This window comes from Pongo abelii, chromosome 8 (assembly GCF_028885655.2).
Source record: "Pongo abelii isolate AG06213 chromosome 8, NHGRI_mPonAbe1-v2.0_pri, whole genome shotgun sequence".
NCBI classification, from domain to species: domain Eukaryota; kingdom Metazoa; phylum Chordata; class Mammalia; order Primates; family Hominidae; genus Pongo; species Pongo abelii.
In genome coordinates, this window is record NC_071993.2 from 90,251,540 (window position 1) to 90,275,548 (window position 24,009).

The 24,009-nt window shown below is 35.5% G+C and overlaps 1 protein-coding gene across 19 annotated transcripts in view; it reads left to right on the plus strand.

The window, feature by feature from the left end:
* Positions 1 to 24,009, plus strand: part of PCDH15 (protocadherin related 15) — a 1,013,670-nt gene that overhangs the window by 654,121 nt on the left and 335,540 nt on the right. For all 19 annotated transcript variants that reach the window (XM_054522581.2, XM_063727642.1, XM_063727641.1 and 16 more), the window contains one exon: positions 23,294 to 23,426. In XM_054522581.2, coding sequence (XP_054378556.2) covers positions 23,294 to 23,426 — 133 coding nt within the window. The remainder of the gene's footprint in view (positions 1 to 23,293; positions 23,427 to 24,009) is intronic.

A 24,009-nucleotide genomic window follows, 5' to 3' on the forward strand; every position in this document is an offset into this window, starting at 1 on the left:
ATAAAAACACAAGAAATCCCCCAAAATAATTAATAAGTATAATATCAGACAATGTATTATAAACATGTATAAAACAAATAAATGAGTCTGAATTTGGTTCTCTGGAAAGACACAACAAAAATAAAGACATAATTAATTGGATAAAATACTATCTAACCTAATCAAGAAAAAAAGAACAAGTAAAACTGTACAATAAAATCTAATGAGGAAACTACATATAAATAGAAAAAAAGTAGGATTCATAAGAGACAACGTTGCTTAAATGTATGCAAAATTTGAAAACAGAAATGGATGATTCTTCTAAAAGATACAGTTTACTAACATTAGTTCAAAAAAAAAAAAAGGAAATCTCAAGAATCTTAAGAGATCAAACTTGTCAGATAACTCAATACTACATCAGGTGTAGGAAACTTGACAGAAGGACTGTAACTAAACTTTGCAGGGTGTGTGATCATCATTAATCACAGATATACGGTTGGTGGAGTATTAGATTCTCATTTACATTTTTAAACTAGATTTCCTCCTCCTTAATAGTTTGTTTTCCTTTGAATCTCATGTCAAAAAATAATTATAATGCCCATTACCCCTCCTTGCTGTCATCGACAGATGATAGGTCTCTTCCCAATAAATTTTCTTCTTTCTAACCTCATATCCTATTGTCATCTACATACTGGAAGTCACACTTGGAAGAGTTTATTTCCTACCTGCCTGACATTCACTTCAACAGTACTCCTGTCAAACTTATTGGTGACTTTATATCCAATAAGAGGTTTAAGGCATCTCCCATCTTGCAGTCACTCTGACCAAACACCCTTAGAGTCATCCTCAATGCCCCTCTTTCTCCCCAACTCCACACATAACCTGGAGCAACTCCTTTGTGTTCTACTCTAAAAATGTATTCAGAAAGCAACAACTGCTGCTACTTTGGTTATTAGCATTCCAGTCCAAGCCACTGCAATCTCTAGTCTAGTGTTGAAAACTTCTTCCAATTACAAGTCTTCCTGTGCTCCCTTCAATCTCTTCTCAACACAATAGCCTGGGTGATCCTGGTAACATGGAAAACATCTCAATCCATTACTCAAGCTCTCTAGTGCTTTCCCACCTCACTCTGAGTAAAAGGCAAATCATTAAAATAAATTCAAAAGGCCCCAGTGAAATTTGTCAGCTGTCACTACAGGTAGGACACTCCCTCATGTCAACAGTTTATACATTTCATCCCTACTCAACTCTGCTTTTCTTAGTCCATTCCAGTTGTTACACCAGTCTCCTCTCTATCTCTTAGGATCATAGCTACCTATATGCTTTTGAACTTGATTTTCATCTCCTCTCAGCCTGGATGGCTCTTTTTCTCAGATTTCTCAATGGCCTCATTTCCTTCAGGTGTCTGTGATAGGAAAATTTCCTTTCAGCCCAACAAACCATTTATTACATACTACCATTTACTACGTTCTGGAAAACAAAGACAACTACAGTACCATCATTTGAAAGCCCCCAAAATACAGTAAAGTATATAAAGAATATAAATTAAATTTAGTTTAGCATAGCCATTTTGAGATTAAGGTAAATTCTGGGCTTTCTGGGGGTATTGATGGGGGACTTATGATAATGAAGGAGCACCGAGAAGTCATCCCACAATAAGAGGATGAGGCTGACCAAATACAAAAAAGTATGTGACCCTATTTGCACAGCCTCAAAGGTCTGAAATAGCTTCTTGTTTATAGATAATTATTAGTCAGTGTTACTGGGGCATAAACTGATTCAAGGTGGGGCTGGAAAATTAAAAGGCCATGCCACAGAAAATTTAATTTTCTTTTATAAGAAACTTAGACTTATCTAGTCAATAGGAGGAATTCTTGGAAAGACTTTTAAACTAGAAACTCAAGTGAGAAAACTTCATGTTTTTGTAAAATCCATCTGATTGTCTCTGTGGGAGGCAGATTTTAGGGGAGCAGAGGCACAAGAGTCTACAGGAAATACTGCTGATGTTTTGAACTGGGTATGTTAGGAAGAATAGAGAGATAGATTTGTCAAAAATAAGATAAAATATTTCCCAGGGTTTTGCTTAAGGTGACGTCATGTTGATGATGTCAATAGGGGTACACATGGCTTGGGTGAGGACATCAATTTAATTTTGGACACATTTAGTTGGATGTGGCCAAAGTTAATATATCCAAAAAGCAAATATACACTTGGCCCTCCATATCCACAGCTTCCACATCAGTAGATTCAACTAACTGCAACAATTGAAAATATTTGGGGAAAACATTACATCTGTACTGAACATGTGCAGACTATGTTTGTCATTATTCTCTAAACAATACAGTATAACAACTATTAGCATTAATATTTTATATGTATTACAAGTAATCTCGAGATGATTTAAAGTGTATGAGAGAATATACATAGATTATATGCAAATACTGTCTCATTTTCTATCAGGGCCTTGATTATCTGCAGATTTTAGTATCCTTATGGGCTCTGGAACCAATCCCACATGGATGCTGAGGGAGGACTGTGTATGCCTGAACCTGATAAACAGCTAAGGGCTCCTTCTTAGAAGAAATATGTAGAATACTTTTATGCATTGAGTAGTTACAGAATCTACAATAAGAGCCAAGTAAGGTTTGAGTACATTTTAAATAATAGCTTCATCTGTGCTAGGTTATTCTGAAGAGGAATTAAAGATGACTGATAATACTTATTGAGCATACACTAGGACCAGATACCTTGCTAGCTCCTTTATATACATAATTTCTAATATTAACAATAGCATCATGACTTTTGCATAATTTAGTTTTGCACACCAGAAATCTGAGGCTGAAATGGGATAATTGACTTGGCTAAGCAGTCCCCTTTCCCACTTCCACTCCCCTAGTAAACAAGTAGTAGGACCATAACTTGAACTCAGAATTGTTAGATTTAAAGCTTTTTCCTCCACTGTTTCATATCTATAATCTTTGTAGTTACTGTTCTGGAGGAAAACTATAATTGTTTAATAGCAATGATAATAATGCTATTTATAAGAACAAAGTCACCTTTTGTTTTTTTATTTTGATTTTATTAAAGTCTTTTAATATTCATCAACTTGTATTATATATACGTATTTTTCATCAAAGATTGTGTTGTGCTAAATAAATCCGGTCTGATCTATATGTGGCCAATATATTATATTACATTTGAAGTGTTTTAAATCACTTTATTGATTATTTAATGAATGAGATCTTATACTCCTCTTTTTGCTCAGTTTCTATTTGTAAGACATATCTTTGATTTTCCTGGATAATATATTGTCTATAATTATCAGTACAATAAATGTTTTTTACTTAAGTAAAATTGTATTCCATGCCAGAAAACAAAGTGCCATCTTCAGATTCTGAGTATACACGTCTTTTCTGTGACATCAGAAATTTAGTTGACCTAGCTTCACATTTATTTTCATTAGATAATGCCTTGGATACTAAAAACTCACCTTAGAATGTTTGGTGAAATATCAAGTGGGGCCTGCAGAGAATAAAATCCATATACTTCCATTCTACCTGCTGGGATAATGTCATGTTCACTGTAGGATAATCATATTTGCTATTTTCTGGAGAGAAATTAATCCTTCAAATTGAATTGATGAATGAACTGAAATGTTACGAGGCTTTGCTTTCAGATTTCTTTTATAAGGAAGATTATATTTAAAGATTATGAACAAACATATATATACACACATTATATATACACCATATATATACATTATATATATACACTATATATATACACTATATATATATGTATACACACACTATATATATAGTGATTTTTTTTTACAGATCGACCCAGCCAGCAACCATGGCATGTAAGCTAACTAAATAATAACATCAAAAAATGACAGCAGCCTTCAGAATTTAGACAGTTTTCTATATTATTATTTTAAAATTGACAGCTTTCATTCATAAATGTACTAATATTGACTCAAAATAAGTCCAATATGAATGAAATACTTATGTTTGCATTATTCTAATTTAGTAAACCAGCTAAAGATTCAGAGAGTGAGAGAAGGAATAGTACATAGTTTAGTGTTTTGTTTTACTTTTTTTTGAGACTTTGATAAGCATACAGAAGAAATAAAAACCAAAAGATTTTTAAAAACACTTAAGTTATTTTGGGATATTCTTTAGTCGTGTATATTGGTTAACTTATACTTAAGTTATCCAATTAAATTAAGTAAATATTTACTTCATCCTAACATAAATAAAGCACTACTGTTTGATAATTAGATAATAGGAGAAAATCTCTCTCCCCAAATAGCTTCTAATAAAATTATGATAAAAATGATTGATGCATGGGCTAACATACGTTTTAAATTCCCATTCTTTTCATAAAATGCAAGGCTATGTTTAATTAATATGAGATGAAATAATTTACCTTGAAATAAAATTATGTTCCCATTGTGATTATACATTCTTTTTAAAATACAATTTTCTCTTTAAAAGATCATTTTACTAGTGACAAATGTACATGCTAAGTTTATCATTAGTAAAAAATGATGAGGCTATTTATTTATTCATTTATTTTTATAAAAATTTACTAAGTTCCCAAAACTACTAGTCTCTTGGGAGGTACTGGAAATATAAAACAAGTAAAATGAGATCTCTGACCACATGGGATTCAGATGAAGGCACAGGTAAATCTGGACAGGTAGCAGTAGATAAATACAAGTGCAGTTTTACTCTGGCAAGAATGGTAATGGAATATCCCAGCAGAGGAAACAAGAAGATCAAAAGAAACAAAACAAAGTAGTGTGTTAAAGAACTGTGAACGACTTGGCACTTTTGGTTATAATCACTAATCTGCTTAAACTTTACCAACTGAGCCTCATTGTCAAGATAAAGTTTACATCAACAGATATAGCCCATGAATCCCACCTCTGTACCTTAACTTCTGCTACTCCTTCACTTACACCCTTCTCTTTAGTTCCACAAAACATATATTTCTTTTCTTCAATCCTCTGTAAATTGACATGTGAGTTTTCCTCTGTCTGTTAATGTTCTGTGGTATTTATATATAAATACATCTTGTATCTTAAAACCCTGCCCTGTAACTTCTCCTGAAAAGTTTTCTCTGTCCTCCTATGTTGGTTTTCAATTTGAAGTTTTTGCTCCTGTAGATTTCTATATGTATTTCAAAAATAATAGAACAGAATCTGTGAACATTGAACTGTAAATATAGCTTTTCTAGCACAATATTGGTAGAAGACAAAGGAAAACAAAAACAGTAATTACTCTGTCTGAAATCTACCAGAAAAAGCAATATAAATATCTGTAACCTTCATCTTAGAAATAAGCTAGAAATGCAGAATTACAAATAGACACCTTGTAGCACATATTGACATATATAATAGAAAATAATAATAAGATAATACAATCCTCTATAAGCCAGCAATGTTATCTCATTACTACTAATTACTATTGTCATATGAAAAAGTTGTTTTTTTATAATTATATCATTCCAAACTTAAAGTATCTTAAGTCTATTTTCCAACCCTCTTCTTTATTCATATTTTATGTTATTCTTACAATAAGTGTTACAGATGAAGTTTGATTCACGGTATTAATAATTTAAAATTGTGATTTCATAGTCTGAACCTCAGACTTGAAATAATTTATGGCTTCCTGTAAGGTAACATCCTTTATTACAAACCAAAAATGTTTTGTATTCACACATAGATAAGTAAAAATTCTCCAGTTTATTTTACATATTTGTTCTTGTAGGATGTAGGGAGAAATGGAAAGCATATTTTGAATTCAGAAGCCTTGTATTTTAGTTTATCTGCTGTTGCTAATTAATGTTATAATCTTGATTCAGTCAGCAAATCTTTTCCATTTTTAAATCCTCTTTTGTAAAATGAGAGTTAAATTAGATTGTTTTAAGGATCTTTTTCAATTATAAGATTATTATGAAAACACCAAGGTTTTGGTCTAGGTCCTGCTGCTAACCACACAGAAAGCCAATCACTGACGCAGCAATTATTGCCAAGGAAGAAGGCTTTAATTGGGTGCTGCAGCTGAGGCGATGGGAGATCAGTCTCAAGTCCATCCTCCCGATCAACTAAAATTATGGGTATATATAGCAGGGAAAAAAATGTAACAATGTGTAAAAAAATAAGAACTAGGGAGGGGCAAGAAAGCAATCATGATGAATGAGGGGTGTAACATCTCATTATCTGAATATGGTGATCTGGTGTGTTTAATTTCTTTAATACTTTTTTGAGAGGCTGCAAGTGGTTTCCTGAGGAAGGAACTCACATAAAAGAAAAAACCTCACAAAAAAAAGTTTCAAGCCTTAAGACCAGAAGAGTCAATTTCTAAGTTTATCAAAAAAAGCAATCTATGGGACTATTTGGTCGGTTTCAGTCCCCCCTTTCTATTCATCAATTTCTCAATCATGGGGAATCTGGTTGTCAATCTTTCTGGCTGTTTAATGCTGAAGAGGGGCATTGTGGGCAGCGTCATACTATAGGTGATTTCATGGCCACCCAGAAATCAAAGACTAATCTAATAGTATCATTTTCTTCTGAAACACAGTATTTCTCTCTTCAGCCCCCAACTTCCAACAAAGACAAGTCATAGCAGGACAAATCTACTTGCAAAATAAGCTTCAGGCCTGTATACTTAGCCTGATTAACCACACAAAGTGCAACAAGGATCATTGTTTATATAGGTCCTAAATTCGCTTTTCTGGAACCTTTCCCAAGGCCATTTCAGTTCAAAGCCCTAAGATAATAACCACTTCCTCCAATTGTGTCCCATTATACAAGAAAACAAGTTGTCATTAAATGTATGCAAACAAACACACATGAACTAAGAATATAATTCTGGAGAAAATAGGCAGAGAAAAAATATGCCTCAAGTTCTGTTTACAAAAGTATACTCTACTTAATATACTGAAAGCATAACTTAAAGCTTATAAATAGATCTAAAAAATTATCCAGACTCTGAAAAACAAAGCAAAAAAATCAGCAATATTCCAAAGATAAAAGCCACAAAAATTATTTCAGTCCTTCATTAGTTTAGTCCATGCAATCAATTATTGCTCTGCTTCATGTTGGGTTAACAATCTTTATGAACACATCAGCCTTTTAGTTAGTGCCCTGGAATTTTCTTCTCTAACCTAATGGCACAATCTCCAAAGTTATCAGTAACCTGCATTCAAAAGTTCTTTTCACGAACTCCACCAAAGAAGCAACCCCTGGACTGTAGCTGATTATAAGTCACTTTTTGAGAAGGATCAAAGCAAAACAATAATTGTAGATGACAAAAGTCTTAAGACAGCCATAGTTAAAGACACAGTAGATAAAGAAATTTGGTTATTTCTGTGGCATACAACAATGTAACAATAATCATAATTATTATTGACAACTTATATTAAGACATATCAGAATTACAGGAATCTCATGTAATCCTCAAACATATTTTAACAACCCACCCATATAAATATTACCCAAAGGAAACTTACCACCACCTCAGATTTGATAATGTCTCCTGCATAATTCTAATATAACAACTAAGCCTAATAAGCCTTACATGTCTCTCTTGAACTTCAGGGAAACTAATATCCAAAAAGGTTGGTTTGAGGTCAAAAAGACTGAATTTAGAACTTGAAATTTTGCTGTTGGAAATTCTGTCAAATATCAAAGGTTTAAGACACTTGATACCACAAAATAGGATCACAGGTCACTATAAAATATTCATTTATTTAGCCAAAATAATAAAAACATTTACCTTTTGATAGACAGGAGACTGTTTCTTAAGCAATAAGACCTAATACTTAAGATAGCATGAGGCCAACTTAGAAAATTCTGTCCCCCCACTCTCCTTTTTTTCCCTGCCATTTCCTCTTACATGAAATTTTTGTTCAAAACAGAAAACAACATTTTATCTTTGTATGGTATATTAATGTTAAATCTAATTTTAATAAAACCTTATAAACAAATCTATCCAATTTTAATCAGTTTGACTATAAGATTTTCACAAAGTTCTGATAGCCTTTTACGATTATCTATTAAAGAGCAGATCAATGCACCAAGAAAACCCTGTTATTCTGACACATAGGCCCAGACACTGACCTTGCATCATTGTGCTTTTGATATTAAAATTTAATTTACAGAAACTCTGAACTGAGTTTATCCCTCAAAATTGTCCCTCACCATCTCACACACCTACAGTTTCCACAATAGTTCCTGGGTCTAGAGGGACCGAATAGTTTTAATTTCTGGCCCTGTGTCTCATGAAAGCAGTTCATTTTGATTGTCACCTTCTCCTGTGTCTGAAGATGAGGTTTTGACTGGTATCAATTCTCAAAATTTAACAGAAGTCAGTGCTTTCTTCAGACTGAGGATTCAAAGACCTGTAACTTAACAGCACGAGGATTAGTTAATAGGATATTTATACTACAGAAAGCCCATTATTCTAATATGTCACAAATTAAAACACAGTGGCTTGGAGCTTAGCAGATACTACTTACAGCACTTCTGACCACTGTGTTAAAGTAGTTAGGTTACTCATTCCATATGTCTAATTGCTAGCATTTTAGTGACAGAACTGCGACCAAAAGCATCAAAGTTTTAATAGGTCCTTTGACAAACTTTCCAAAGAAAGACAACTAATGTTTTTTTTTTTTTTTCCATTATTGAAAAATGGCAAATGCAAATATCAGCTTTGGAAATTCAGAATAAGGATAAGCAATCTCATTTCACTTAAATACTCTACAACAAAGCAAGGACAAAGTGAAAACCACATAATAATTTCTCTTCGGCTATTTAAAAGAGCATCATCACACATTTCTAAGATTTACTTCTAGATACAGTACTCACAACTGATTAAGTAACTTTCACCACCAAAGTCTTCAAACCAGTGCAACACTTGTGCATATTTTGTTTTCAAGTACCACATGAATGCCCATCAGAGATAAATGGATTTGGATCAAAAATTACAACAAAGTATCACAATTTTTAAAGCAATTACTACTTAATTCAGTTGAGTGTCATTTAATGTTAATAATGGTAAACACAAGGAAAGTAGTTTCAGATAAATCCCAATCAATAAAATTTTTCTTAAAAAAAAAAGCCCAGTCTTTCCTGAACATTAAAGCTTTTAACCCATATCACAGTTTTTCTTCACTAAAGGAAAGGATCTGAACCAACTCAAATTATTGATGGAATTGAATTACATTGGAAATAAACATCATTTAAACACTTCTATTCTCATCTACTTTTCCAAGTGACAAAATATATAATGTACTATTTCTGTTTAGAACTTATAAAAATAAGTCTTTTATATGATTTTTGCCAAGAACCTTAAAATTATCATAGCTATCAATATACTCAGAGGTAAGAAAAACCAATCAAATTTAAATGGCTGCTGTCCTTCATCAATGTTTTGAAGCTTGACAAATGTAGTTTAGGAACTTTCAATAAACAGAGCAAATGGTGAATTGTTGGAATACATAGAAAACAAAATGACTATTCATAGAACCAAATAAAAGCTTTCCATTAGAAACACGAAAGCATCAATAGTTTTATATATATATGTATACAAATATATATGCATATATGTATACATATGTGTATATGTATACAAATATATATGCATATATGTATACATATGTGTATATGTATACATATAAATATGTGTATATATGTATATATTTGTATATATAAGTGGAACAAATAGCAAATAAATGAAAATTAGAAGCAAAAATAGGTCAGGCGTGGTGGGTCATGCCTGTAATCCCAACACTTGGGGAGGCAGAGGAGAGGGGATCACGAGGTCAGGAGATTGAGACTATCATGGCCAACATGGTGAAACCCCATCTCTACTAAAATACAAAAAATTAGCCAGGTGTGGTGGCACATGCCTGTAGTCCTGCTGAGGACTGAGGCTGAGGCAGGGGAATTGCTTGAACCTGGGAGGTGGAGGTTGCAGTGAGCTGAGATCGTGCCACTGTACTCCAGCCTGGTGACAACGGAGAGTGGATCACGAGGTCAGGAGATCGAGACCATCATGGCCAACATGATGAAACCCCATCTCCACTAAAATACAAAAAATTAGCCAGGTGTGGTGGCAGCACCTGTAGTCCCAGCTGAGGACTGCGTCTGAGGAAGGGGAATCACTTGAACCCAGGAGGCAGGGGTTGCAATGAGCCGAGATCACTCTACTGCACTCCATCCTGGCAACAGAGCAAGACCCTGTCTCAAGAAAAAAAAAAAAAAAGCAAAAATAAACAAACAGTAGTCCAACCCTCAATTTTTCTTCTACTCAATTTACCTTGGCTTTACAGTGTTATTGTTACTCAGAGCCAAAAAAAATTCACCTGACAGATATTTTATTCCTGATTCAGTTTTTTGATATTTACTGTCTTTAAGTCCAGCAGTACCAGTATATATTTTCTGTAATTAAAAAATTCACTGTAGGTATGTGATGCAGAATAGCAAATATACTGTGAAATTTGGCTCCATGTTACATCCAGCTTTGGGCGTAACTATATTTAAAAAATTGCCAAACTGCTAATATTTCTTTACAATAATTTCTATTTTACCTTCATTAAGATATGAGTTTTAACTATGAACAATGCTAATTAGCCAAAGCATTCCTATTTTTATCAAGTTTTAAAGGATATTTTATTATCTAAGCTTTTTCAACTTTGTATTTTCTTTGTATGGGCATGAAGATAGACACACAGAGAAACAGGAAAAACGGCATATGACTTACACAGACCATCCATGACATGCTTGGACTTCTGTTTTGTCTTAGATTTTCTTTCTGTTCTTTTTTTAATAACCAGTTATTTTAATTTAGGACAAACATTCACCATACAAAATCTTTTCTTATAAAAATTGTTATTTTTTCATTATCACCTTCCTAAAATATATTTTCATATCTATAATTTTTTACACATCTCTTTTTCTTCTACTTATTGGTTTTCTTCTACCTTGTTTCATAACTAACCATTTCAAGCCCATAATTTTAATTAGCCTTTAGATAACTTCTGAACTAGACAGACTTGTTTTCTCAATAAAAACACATCTTCTTTAGAATTCTTATCCTTAGTAGCCTTAAATGTTAGTGAACAAAATTTTAGTGAACATCTGAGAAGCAAGAAATTCTGAGCTGACTATCAGATATTAGCATTTTACAGATGAGAACAATTCCACAATTTTTAGAAATATGTTTCCCCATAACTTTTTCTTAATAGGAAATGACCCAGACACCCAATGAGCATCAAAAACAATTTAAAAATTTTATATTACACAAAAAGTGTACCTACAACATTTATTCAATTTACAAGTACTTGATTATTTCATTTTAATAGTTTATCTAGATTTCTTCTGAAAACTGAAATATTAGACATCATCATTTAAAGTTAGCTTTTTCCTTGTTCATTACTCTTTTTTTTTTAATAGCTGGTAAATGTCAGGTCCTCAACTAAATCTTAAAATTAAATATATAGGTATTGTTGCCAATAACTCACAAGAATCAGCTAACAACATTAAATTAGTCTCATTTGTCAAAGAAGGTACACAAACCAAAATCATTTTATTTTAGCTGGGTTTATAGTTTTATAACCTTCTATGCCAAACCATGACACCTCAATCATATCTAGCAGAGCCATATATAAAACCCAGACAAAAATGTATGCTGACAATTCTAAAGGCATTTCTATTTTTATTTTATCAAAAATGTTAAAGCCAGCTTGCTTATTGTGGTTGACTTAAGTCATTTGAACTTGAAAAATACTTTGGGCTTACTTATTTTATGTGTGCTCTTTTATTTATAAACCAATTTGGTAGACCAAAAAAACATAATACATGAACATACATAAACACATTAAGACGCATATAAACACACATAAAGATCCAATCTATTTTACCTCAAAACTCTAGCCATGATATAGCAGTAGAAACTCACTGGTTTACATAGCCACACTTTCTTGACCTCAGTAGGTAATCCAATGAAGGCTGTGAATCAAAATTTTGGGTAGAGTAGTTTTCATGGCAGTTTGCTTTTTAAAGGCTAAACCTCCCCAGACTTCAAAGAACACTGGAACCAAACAGCATCACAAGAGAACATCACATACTGACCAGGCCTGACCATGGTTAGAGCAGTAGCACGAAAGTCTGGATACATGGAACTCTGTCATGCTTTCCCATTCAATAGCAAACTCCAGATTCCGAAGAATATTGGAGCCAAACAGTGTTTCAGAAAATATTAGCTTACTGAATTCTACTTTGCTATGACTATATCAAACACACACAATCGCCAACACAATCCTACTGCTGAAACAATAAACGAGCCCTAAGAGCATCCAAACTGAAACAGTCAGGGTACTTCTTCTTTCTACTGGTTGGGCTTGACCAACCCACAAAGAAAAATTCCTTAGGAATTTCTCAAATTGAGAGGAGCCAATCCCACTGTCTAGTCCCATAAAAGATACACACTTTCTCACACACACACACACACACATGCACACCCCACAATTACAAACAAGCCCCCAAGAGTGTTCATACTGAAACCCCCCAAAAGCGTCCATACTAACACAGGGTGCTTCCCACTTTCAGTCATTTGGGCTTGTTCAACCTACAAATAAAAATTTCTTTAAAAAATTCTCAAACTGAGAGGAGAGGATCATGCTGTCCAGGCCCACAAAGAACCTGACACTCACCTATCCGGATGCAGATGTCAAATTTCAAATGCTGTTCTTACTAGACAATCAGGAATGTAGTTGGGGGTAGCTGCTGTGGGGCCAGAAAAAAACCAAAACACCTCCAGTGAAAATTGGGTGAGCAACTGCTTAGGAGGGCTTCTGAGACTCTTGGCTCAAGGCAGCCAAGAAACAAGCAATGTGTTCTTGGTCAGGTAATGAAAATCTGTCACAGGAACACCAGGGGTTCAGTTTAGATTCTGCTGCTGGTCATACAAAAAGCCAATCACTCAACAACAATTGTCAAAGAAGAAGATTTTAATCTGGTGCTGCAGCTAAGGAAACTGGTGACAATCTCAAATCCAACTCACTGACTGACTACAATTAGTGTTTACATAGCAGGGAAGAAATGTAACAATATGTAAGAAAACAGGAACTAGGGAGGGGCTAGGAAGCAATCATAATGAATGACAGGTCTGACATCTCATTGGATGTGGTGATCTGGTGAGTTTCAGTTCTTTGATACCTTTTTTGGGAGGCTTGAAGGTTGTTTCCTGAGGAAGGAGCCCAGATAAAACAAATGTTAAGTTTCTTTTTGTTTGCTTGTTTGTTTATTATTATTATACTTTAAGTTTTAGGGTACATGTGCACAATGTGCAGGTTAGTTACACATGTATACATGTGCCATGCTGGTGCACTGCACCCACTAACTCGTCATCTAGCATTAGGTATATCTCCCAATGTTATCCCTCCCCCCTCCCCCCACCCCACAACAGTCCCCAGAGTGTGATGTTCCCCTTCCTGTGTCCATGTGTTCTCATTGTTCAATTCCCACCTATGAGTGAGAATATGTGGTGTTTGGCTTTTTGTCCTTGTGATAGTTTACTGAGAATGATGATTTCCAATTTCATCCATGTCCCTACAAAGGACATGAACTCATCATTTTTTATGGCTGCATAGTATTCCATGGTGTATATGTGCCATATTTTCTTAATCCAGTCTATCATTGTTGGACATTTGGGTTGGTTCCAAGTCTTTGCTATTGTGAATAATGCCACAATAAACATATGCGTGCATGTGTCTTTACAGCAGCATGATTTATAGTCCTTTGGGTATATACCCAGTAATGGGATGGCTGGGTCAAATGGTATTTCTAGTTCTAGATCCCTGAGGAATCACCACACTGACTTCCACAATGATTGAACTAGTTCACAGTCCCACCAACAGTGTAAAAGTGTTCCTATTTCTCCACATCCTCTCCAGCAAATGTTGTTTCCTGACTTTTTAATGATTGCCATTCTAACTGGTGTGAGATGGTATCTCATTGTGGTTTTGATTTGCATTTCTCTGATGACTGGTGATGATGAGCATTTTTTCATGTGTCTTTTGGCTGCATAAATGTCCTCTTTTGAGAAGTGTCTGTTCATGTCCTTTGCCCACTTTTTGATGGGGTTGTTTGTTTTTTTCTTGTAAATTTGTTGCAGTTCATTGTAGATTCTGGATATTAGCCCTTTGTCAGATGAGTAGGTTGCGAAAATTTTCTCCCATTTTGTAGGTTGCCTGTTCACTCTGATGGTAGTTTCTTTTGCTGTGCAGAAGCTCTTGAGTTTAATTAGATCCCATTTGTCAATTCTGGCTTTTGTTGCCATTGCTTTTGGTGTTTTAGACATGAAGTCCTTGCCCATGCCTATGTCCTGAATGGTAATGCCTAGGTTTTCTTCTAGGGTTTTTATGGTTTTAGGTCTAATGTTTAAGTCTTTAATCCATCTTGAATTAATTTTTATATAAGGTGCAAGGAAGGGATCCAGTTTCAGCTTTCTACATATGGCTAGCCAGTTTTCCCAGCACCATTTATTAAATAAGGAATCCTTTCCCCATTGCTTGTTTTTGTCAGGTTTGTCAAAGATCAGATAGTTGTAGATATGCGGCATTATTTCTGAGGGCTCTGTTCTGTTCCATTGATCTATATCTCTGTTTTGGTACCAGTACCATGCTGTTTTGGTTACTGTAGCCTTGTAGTATAGTTTGAAGTCAGGTAGTGTGATGCTTCCAGCTTTGTTCTTTTGGCTTAGGATTGACTTGGCGATGCGGGCTCTTTTTTGGTTCCATATGGACTTTAAAGTAGTTTTTTCCAATTCTGTGAAGAAAGTCATTGGTAGCTTGATGGGGATGGCATTGAATCTATAAATGACCTTGGGCAGTATGGCCATTTTCACGATATTGATTCTTCCTACCCATGAGCATGGAATGTTCTTCCATTTGTTTGTATCCTCTTTTATTTCCTTGAGCAGTGGTTTGTAGTTCTCCTTGAAGAGGTCCTTCACATCCCTTGTATGTTGGATTCCTAGGTATTTTATTCTCTTTGAAGCAATTGTGAATGGGAGTTCACTCATGATTTGGCTCTCTGTTTGTCTATTATTGGTGTATAAGAATGCTTGTGATTTTTGTACATTGATTTTGTATCCTGAGACTTTGCTGAAGTTGCTTATCAGCTTAAGGAGATTTTGGGCTGAGACGATGGGGTTTTCTAGATATACAATCATGTCATCTGCAAACAGGGACAATTTGACTTCCTCTTTTCCTAATTGAATACCCACTATTTTCTTCTCCTGCCTAATTGCCCTGGCCAGAACTTCCAACACTATGTTGAATAGGAGTGGTGAGAGAGGGCATCCCTGTCTTGTGCCAGTTTTCAAAGGGAATGCTTCCAGTTTTTGTCCATTCAGTATGATATTGGCTGTGGGTTTGTCATAGATAGCTCTTATTATTTTGAGATATGTCCCATCAATACCTAATTTCTTGAGAGTTTTTAGCATGAAAGGTTGTTGAATTTTGTCAAAGGCCTTTTCTGCATCTATTGAGATAATCATGTGGTTTTTGTCTTTGGTTCTGTTTATATGCTGGATTACATTTATTGATTTGCGTATATTGAACCAGCCTTGCATCCCAGGGATGAAGCCCACTTGATCATAGTGGATAAGCTTTTTGATGTGCTGCTGGATTCTGTTTGCCAGTATTTTATTGAGGATTTTTGCATCAATGTTCATCAAGGATATTGGTCTAAAATCCTTTTTTTTGGTTGTGTCTCTGCCCGGCTTTGGTATCAGCATGATGCTGGCCTCATCAAATGAGTTAGGGAGGATTCCCTCTTTTTCTATTGATTGGAATAGTTTCAGAAGGAATGGTACCAGTTCCTCCTTGTACCTCTGGTAGAATTCGGCTGTGAATCCATCTGGTCCTGGACTCTTTTTGGTTGGTAAGCTATTGATTATTGCCACAATTTCAGCTCCTGTTATTGGTCTATTCAGAGATTCAACTTTTTCCTGGTTTAGTCTTGGGAGCATGTATGTGTCGAGGAATTTATCCATTTCTTCTAGATTTTCTAGTTTATTTGCGTAGAGGTGTTTGTAGTATTCTCTGATGGTAGTTTGTGTTTCTATGGGATCGGTGGTGATATCCCCTTTATCATTTTTTATTGCATCTATTTGATTCTTCTCTCTTTTTTTCTTTATTAGTCTTGCTAGCGGTCTATCAATTTTGTTGATCCTTTCAAAAAACCAGCTCCTGGATTCATTAATTTTTTGAAGGGTTTTTTGTGTCTCTATTTCCTTCAGTTCTGCTCTGATTTTAGTTATTTCTTGCCTTCTGCTAGCTTTTGAATGCGTTTGCTCTTGCTTTTCTAGTTCTTTTAATTGTGATGTTAGGGTGTCAATTTTGGATCTTTCCTGCTTTCTCTTGTGGGCATTTAGTGCTATAAATTTCCCTCTACACACCGCTTTGAATGCATCCCAGAGATTCTGGTATGTAGTGTCTTTGTTCTCGTTGTTTTCAAAGAACATCTTTATTTCTGCCTTCATTTTGATATGTACCCAGTAGTCATTCAGGAGCAGGTTGTTCAGTTTCCATGTAGTTGAGTGGTTTTGAGTGATTTTCTTAATCCTGAGTTCTAGTTTGATTGCACTGTGATCTGAGAGATAGTTTGTTATAATTTCTGTTCTTTTACATTTGCTGAGGAGAGCTTTACTTCCAAGTATGTGGTCAATTTTGGAATAGGTGTGGTGTGGTGCTGAAAAGAATGTATATTCTGTTGATTTGGGGTGGAGAGTTCTGTAGATGTCTGTTAGGTCCGCTTGGTGCAGAGCTGAGTTCAATTCCTGGATATCCTTGTTGACTTTCTGCCTCGTTGATCTGTCTAATGTTGACAGTGGAGTGTTAAAGTCTCCCATTATTAATGTGTGGGAGTCTAAGTCTCTTTGTAGGTCACTCAGGACTTGCTTTATGAATCTGGGTGCTCCTGTATTGGGTGCAGATATATTTAGGATAGCTCTTCTTGTTGAATTGATCCCTTTACCATTATGTAATGGCCTTGTCTCTTTTGATCTTTGTTGGTTTAAAGTCTGTTTTATCAGAGACTAGGATTGCAACCCCTGCCTTTTTTTGCTTTCCATTTGCTTAGTAGATCTTCTTCCATCCTTTTATTTTGAGCCTATGTGTGTCTCTGCACGTGAGATGGGTTTCCTGAATACAGCACACTAATGGGTCTTGAGTCTTTATCCAATTTGCCAGTTTGTGTCTTTTATTTGGAGCATTTATTCCATTTACATTTAAAGTTAATATTGTTATGTGTGAATTTGATCCTGTCATTATGATGTTAGCTGGTTATTTTGCTCGTTAGTTGATGCGGTTTCTTCCTAGTCTCGATGGTCTTTACATTTTGGCATGATTTTGCAGCGGCTGGTACCGGTTGTCCCTTTCCCTGTTTAGCGCTTCCTTCAGGAGCTCTTGTAGGGCAGGCCTGGTGGTGACAAAATCTCTCAGCATTTGCTTGTCTGTAAAGTATTTTATTTCTCCTTCACTTATGAAGCTTAGTTTGGCTGGATATGAAATTCTGGGTTGAAAATTCTTTTCTTGAAGAATGTTGAATATTGGTCCCCACTCTCTTCTGGCTTGTAGAGTTTCTGCTGAGAGATCCGCTGGTAGTCTGATGGGCTTCCCTTTGAGGGTAACCCGACTTTTCTCTCTGGCTGCCTTTAACATTTTTTCCTTCATTTCAACTTTGGTGAATCTTACAATTATGTGTCTTGGAGTTGTTCTTCTCGAGGAGTATCTTTGTGGTGTTCTCTGTATTTCCTGAATCTGAATGTTGGCCTGCCTTGCTAGATTGGGGAAGTTCTCCTGGATAATATCCTGCAGAGTGCTTTCCAACTTGGTTCCATTCTCCCCATCACTTTCAGGTACACCAATCAGACGTAGATTTGGTCTTTTCACATAGTCCCATATTTCTTGGAGGCTTTGCTCATTTCTTTTTATTCTTTTTTCTCTAAACTTCCCTTCTCACTTCATTTCATTCATTTCATCTTCCATCACTGATACCCTTTCTTCCAGTTGATCGCATCGGCTACTGAGGCTTCTGCATTCTTCACATAGTTCTCGAGCCTTGGTTTTCAGCTCCATCAGCTCCTTTAAGCACTTTTCTGTATTGGTTATTCTAGTTATACATTGTTCTAAATTTTTTTCAAAGTTTTCAACTTCTTTGCCTTTGGTTTGAATATCCTCCCGTAGCTCAGAGTGATTTGATCATCTGAAGCCTTCTTCTCTCAGCTCATCAAAGTCATTCTCCATCCAGCTTTGTTCCGTTGCTTGTGAGGAACTGTGTTCCTTTGGAGGAGGAGAGGCACTCTGCTTTTTAGAGTTTCCAGTTTTTCTGCTCTGTTTTTTCCCCATCTTTGTGGTTTTATCTACTTTTGGTTTTTGATGATGGTGGTGTACAGATGGGTTTTTGGTGTGGATGTCCTTTCTGTTTGTTAGTTTTCCTTCTAACAGACAGGACCCTCAGCTGCAGGTCTGTTGGAGTACTCGGCCATGTGAGGTGTCAGTCTGCCCCTGCTGGGGAGTGCCTCCCAGTTAGGCTGCTTGGGGGTCAGGGGTCAGGGACCCACTTGAGGAGGCAGTCTGCCTGTTCTCAGATCTCCAGCTGCGTGCTGGGAGAACCACTGCTCTCTGCAAAGCTCAGATGGAAATGCAGAAATCACCCGTCTTCTGCGTCACTCACGCTGGGAGCTGTAGACCGGAGCTGTTCCTATTTGGCCATCTGGGCTCCCGACCCCAGAAATGTTAAGTTTCAAGCTTTAAAACCAGAAGGGTCAATTTCTATGTTTATCAAAAGAAATATATATATACATATATATATTTATATTTATGGAACTATTGCGTAGGTTTCAAGAGTATATAAGAAATATATTACCTTTTTTGTGCTACTTTGACCTTTATTACCAGGTAAAATATAATAAAGCTTTATGATGTTCATTTTTAGAAATGGAGATTTATCTACATCATACTGGCTATATTACAAAAATAAAATTTTTCTTATATAGATGCTCAGTTTTATGCATTTAGCTATAAAATATGAATACAAAATGCTCACATAATGTGTTATTTACATAGTGACTACCCTATTTTATTAAGTGTTTAGATGATGCTGTTGAAATACTACTATTTATTACAGCATAAATACTATTATTTTATTATTAGTACTATGGGTATTTAATTTTAGGAAAGCTAACTGTGACACTGTGCTGACATCAAGGATAAAAAGGAGATAGCATTTTAAAAGGCAATAACCCTCAAGAAGCCTGGTGGTTATTTAAACACATTGTAGGGACATGCCAGGATGTTGAAGATGAAAAATGCAAGCCTTGAAATATGATCTCCTCCAAATAACTAACATTCAAGACCAAGCGGGTGGGGGAACACAATTAGCAATTCTAGCTTTTGAATTATTGTGGAAAGGAACAGAGGAAGCAAAGGAGTAAGGATGGATCAAGGAGACGGTCATGTTGGGCTAAAATTTGTCTCTGTGTTTTGTCTGAGACTAGAGTCCTCTTTGTTTCAGGATTTTAAAGTTTTCGACTCTGTGACAAGTATCCAAGTGCCTCATACGAGTTTAAGGTCCTTATTGTTGTAGCATTGTCTGACTTTAACCCTCTAAAATGGGAAGATAATGAAAGGGAAAGGAATGAAGAAATATAAAAAGTATAATAAGTGTAGTTTAACTCTACTTTCACAAGCTTTAAGACACTGATATTCTTGTAAAACCTTTATAAAGTATTCTTGACCAGTAAACTGAAGATCTAAAGAATATCAGAAGCAGAAAGGGCCTGGCTTTTGAAAGAAATCTTCGAATCTGCAGTACAGATATGTTCCAGGTCAAAAAAAAAAAGTTAAACAGTGAGGAAGTCTTTTGGATCCAGGGTTATTGAAGACGTTAAGTGACTTTGTAGAGTTTTTCTACTGAGGTAATTAAAAAAAAAAAAAGGTTAGTCTACATATTGTACTTTTCATGAGATTCTGAAGCAGTGGTCTTCAAATTCTAGTTTTTGTAAGTAGAACTTTGGAAATTTGTGAAAATTGTAGATTCTTGTATCCTACCCTAAAGATTATGATCCAACGTGCTCAAATTCTAACACCAACATACCCCATGCTGGGGAGGGGTGAAGGAGTATCATGCCTTTGTAGGAATTTAGCCAAGTGAAAGGATTCAATTAAAATATCTACAATATTATAAAGGATGTAGCTAAGGAAAATGAAAGATTGTTTACACTATTCATAAAGTGGAATAAGAAACCTTAAGCCTTATTTTGAGTAATTTATTAATAATAAATTATAAAAGTATGTTTCATATATATGTATACATGTACTTACATATGCAAATATATAAACTTATTTCATCTTTATGCTGACCTTAGATGTTATTATTATTCCCACTTATTATGTGGAAATAATGAAGCTGAAAGAAATAATTTGCTCTAGATCACTGAGGACAGCATCAAAATTCTAACTCAGGAATATCTGGTTACAAATTCTGTGTTCAACATCACTCACCTACTTTTATTACCAATAATGTTGTAGGACTTGTTATGTGTAGAGAATGTGCTATCAGAGAAAAGAAAGAGGTTCATAAAATGTTTTAAAAACTTGATCAACAACAGACACTAAAAGAAGCCAAGATCTTCAAGGGTAATATCAGGGAAAATGTTTTACATTTTGGGGCTGCTTCTGGAGTCAGATCACTACCTGGAAGGATGTTAGGTCTACCTCAAAATGACAATTCCTTTGTTCTCACAACACGGAAGTGGGAATCTTTGCAGTGTACGATACATTTTGTAACTTCCCATTGTTTCATGTTGACATCAATAATTATAAGTATATAAGCAACATTTCATCATCAGTTTGAACCCATTTAAGAAATATAATCTGATTAATTTTATTGGCAAATTTTGATACTAAATAGATAAAATCAGAGGCAGAAATGAATACAGATATTTTAACTAATTATGAAAGTTTAAAATATTTTAATTTAAAGTGAGATTACTTTAGAACAATATCATGATAAATGTAAGCATGAAATTTTTTTTTTTTTTTTTTGAGACAGAGTCTCGCCCTGTCGCCCAGGCTGGAGTGCAATGGCACGATCTCGGGTCACTACAACCTCTGTCTCCCGGGTTCAAGCAATTCTCCCTCCTGCCTCAGACTCCTGAGTAGCTGGGATTACAGGCCACCATGCCTGGCTAATTTTTGTATTTTTTAGTTGAGATGGGGTTTCACCATGTTGGTCATGCTGGTCTTGAACTCCTGACCTTGTGATCACCCGCCTTGGCCTCCCAAAGTGCTGAGATTACAGACGTGAGCCACCACGCCTGACCATGAAATTTTTAAAAGTCACTGTAGCTTTTATGCTTACTATTCTATTGGTATCTATCTACTGATGATATGCTCAGAAACAACTTGAATTTAGGTATATTATAAAGTGACAAGCTATAAAACGAAATTTTAGTGCCCATGATCTGAATTTCTTTTTTTTTTTTTTTCTTTTTTTGAGACGGAGTCTTGCTCTGTCGCCCAGACTGGAGTGCAGTGGCGCGATCTTGGCTCACTGCAAGCTCCGCCTCCTGGGTTCATGCCATTCTCCTGCCTCAGCCTCCCAAGTAGCTGGGACCACAGGCACCGGCAACCATGCCGGGCTAATTTTTTGTATTTTTAGTAGAGACGGGCTTTCACCGTGTTAGCCAGGATGGTCTCGATCTCCTGACCTCATGATCCGCCTGCCTCGGCCTCCCAAAGTGCTGGGATTACAGATGTGAGCCACCATGGCCGGCCTGAATTTCTTTCAAAAGGTTTTGAAAAGTAGAATGTTTTAGTTAATAAACTCAGACAAATATTTTTGGTGACCATGTCTTTTAAGTGAAGCATCTTATAAAGAGTTTGGGACTACTTTAAGAAAATTCTAGGCCAGGCGTGGTGCTCACGCCTGTTATCCCAGCAATTTGGGAGGTTGAGGCAGGTGGATCACCTGAGGTCAGGAGTTCGAGACCAGCCTGGTCAACATGGGAAAACCCCATCTCTACTGAAAATACAAAAATTAGCCAGATATTGTGACATAGGCCTGTAATCCCAGCTACTTGGGAGGCTGAGGCAGGAGAATCACTTGAACCCAGGAGGTGGGGGTTGCAGTGAGCAAAGATCATGCCACTGCACTCCAGCCAGGGCTGGAGAGTGACTCTCCATCTCAAATAAATAAATAAATAAATTTTCTCATCCCCAAATAGAAATTATAACAAATGTGATTTGAACTAAATCATGACTTTGTTAAATTCAAAACGTACATCTTAGGCAGTGGTGGTATGTTTGTACAAAATGTTATATGTATGTGTGTGTGTATATGTGTGTGTATATATGTGTATATATGTGTGTGTGTGTGTATGTATACATTTATATGTTTTTTCACAATAGTGGGCTAACCTTATACATTTTCAGATTTCATTGATATATTTCAGCTAATGTTTCCACATTACAAACCTTGACTAACATGCTTCTTCAGTTTTTGTTTCATAAAAAAAATTCAAAGTTCAGAGATATCAAAAAAGTTGACTATGTCAATGCTGATTTTTTTTCCTTGTAATGATAAGGTATCTTGTCTTTCAAGAAAAGCTCCTGTCAATATAAGGGCTTTATTAAATCTAATTCCTAGCTTATCATATATTGCTTTCTAGAGAAGATTTTAAAACATATTTAGTTTTGTTTGCAACTATTTTACTTAGGATTCCTTATGATCCTGACTCCTGACATACACTTACATTAAGCCATTGATGTCAGCAACAGAACGGATAAAACACAGCCCATAATTTGTTTTGTGTGTTATTTTAATCAATACTCCCTCTGCTGGTTTAACAGGAAAAAAGCTCCAAGGACAGCTCTTATTACCAGATGTTTATACAATGATTTTGCTATTAGAGAAGCATTAAAAACAAAGTCAGAAGTCAAGGCAATTTATTAGCTTTATTTGTATAGCTATTCCATTTTAATTCACACTATTAATCTAAGTAGGAAAAACAGATACTGGAGGCAATTACTTTTCTTTTACTAAGATAATTTCATAAAACCATTATACTTTGGTGGTAGTTTTTTCTATCCTTTCATTTTGATTGTATTATTTTTCATAAAATTTGGAATTTTTTTCTCCTGTAAACCCAACAACTGAATAAACAATGCAGTCTAACATTAAATGTGATGCAGATTCGTAACCATCTTGTTTTCCTCTCTTTCTCTGCAGGCACTCCATCTGCACTGTGTACATTGAAGTGCTTCCACCAAATAATCAAAGCCCTCCTCGCTTCCCACAGCTGATGTATAGCCTTGAAATTAGTGAAGCCATGAGGGTTGGTGCTGTTTTATTAAATCTACAGGTATGTTCCTTGGGGTGTGTGTGTGTGTGTGTGTGTGTGTGTGTGTGTATATAAATTCTAAAGTGACAAGCTTGGCATTTAATGAGTTTATATTTGTGTATGGAGGGAAAAACCTCACATGCTTGCCTCCACTCTAGTGAATGAAAATTCCATCTGGAAAGGAAAGCAAGGGTAATATGGATGGAGGGTTTCCACAGCTAATCTATTCTATTGATCGCCACAATTGAAGAACTAACGTTTGGCTGGCAGGGATTAGCTGCAATCATTACAGGAGAGAATGAAGAGATTGGAAACACGTACTTGAATATTTTATACTTTGGATCCAAACTGCAGCTGACTATTATTTTCTGTCTTGTATGGCTTTTCTCCAGCTGGATTTATTTTTGCTGCAGTCTTGTGTAGGGGAATTAACTTTGTACTCAAAGGCTGATGGTAGGCATTCTAATTCTGAGACAAACCCCACTTCATTTTATGGCCATAGGCAAATCTTGTAATTGCTGTGTTTTTTATTCCTTTACAAGAAGGGGGTAGTGCTAGCTGATATTTTTATTTGTAGCTAGAGATTCATGAGCATATGTGTTAC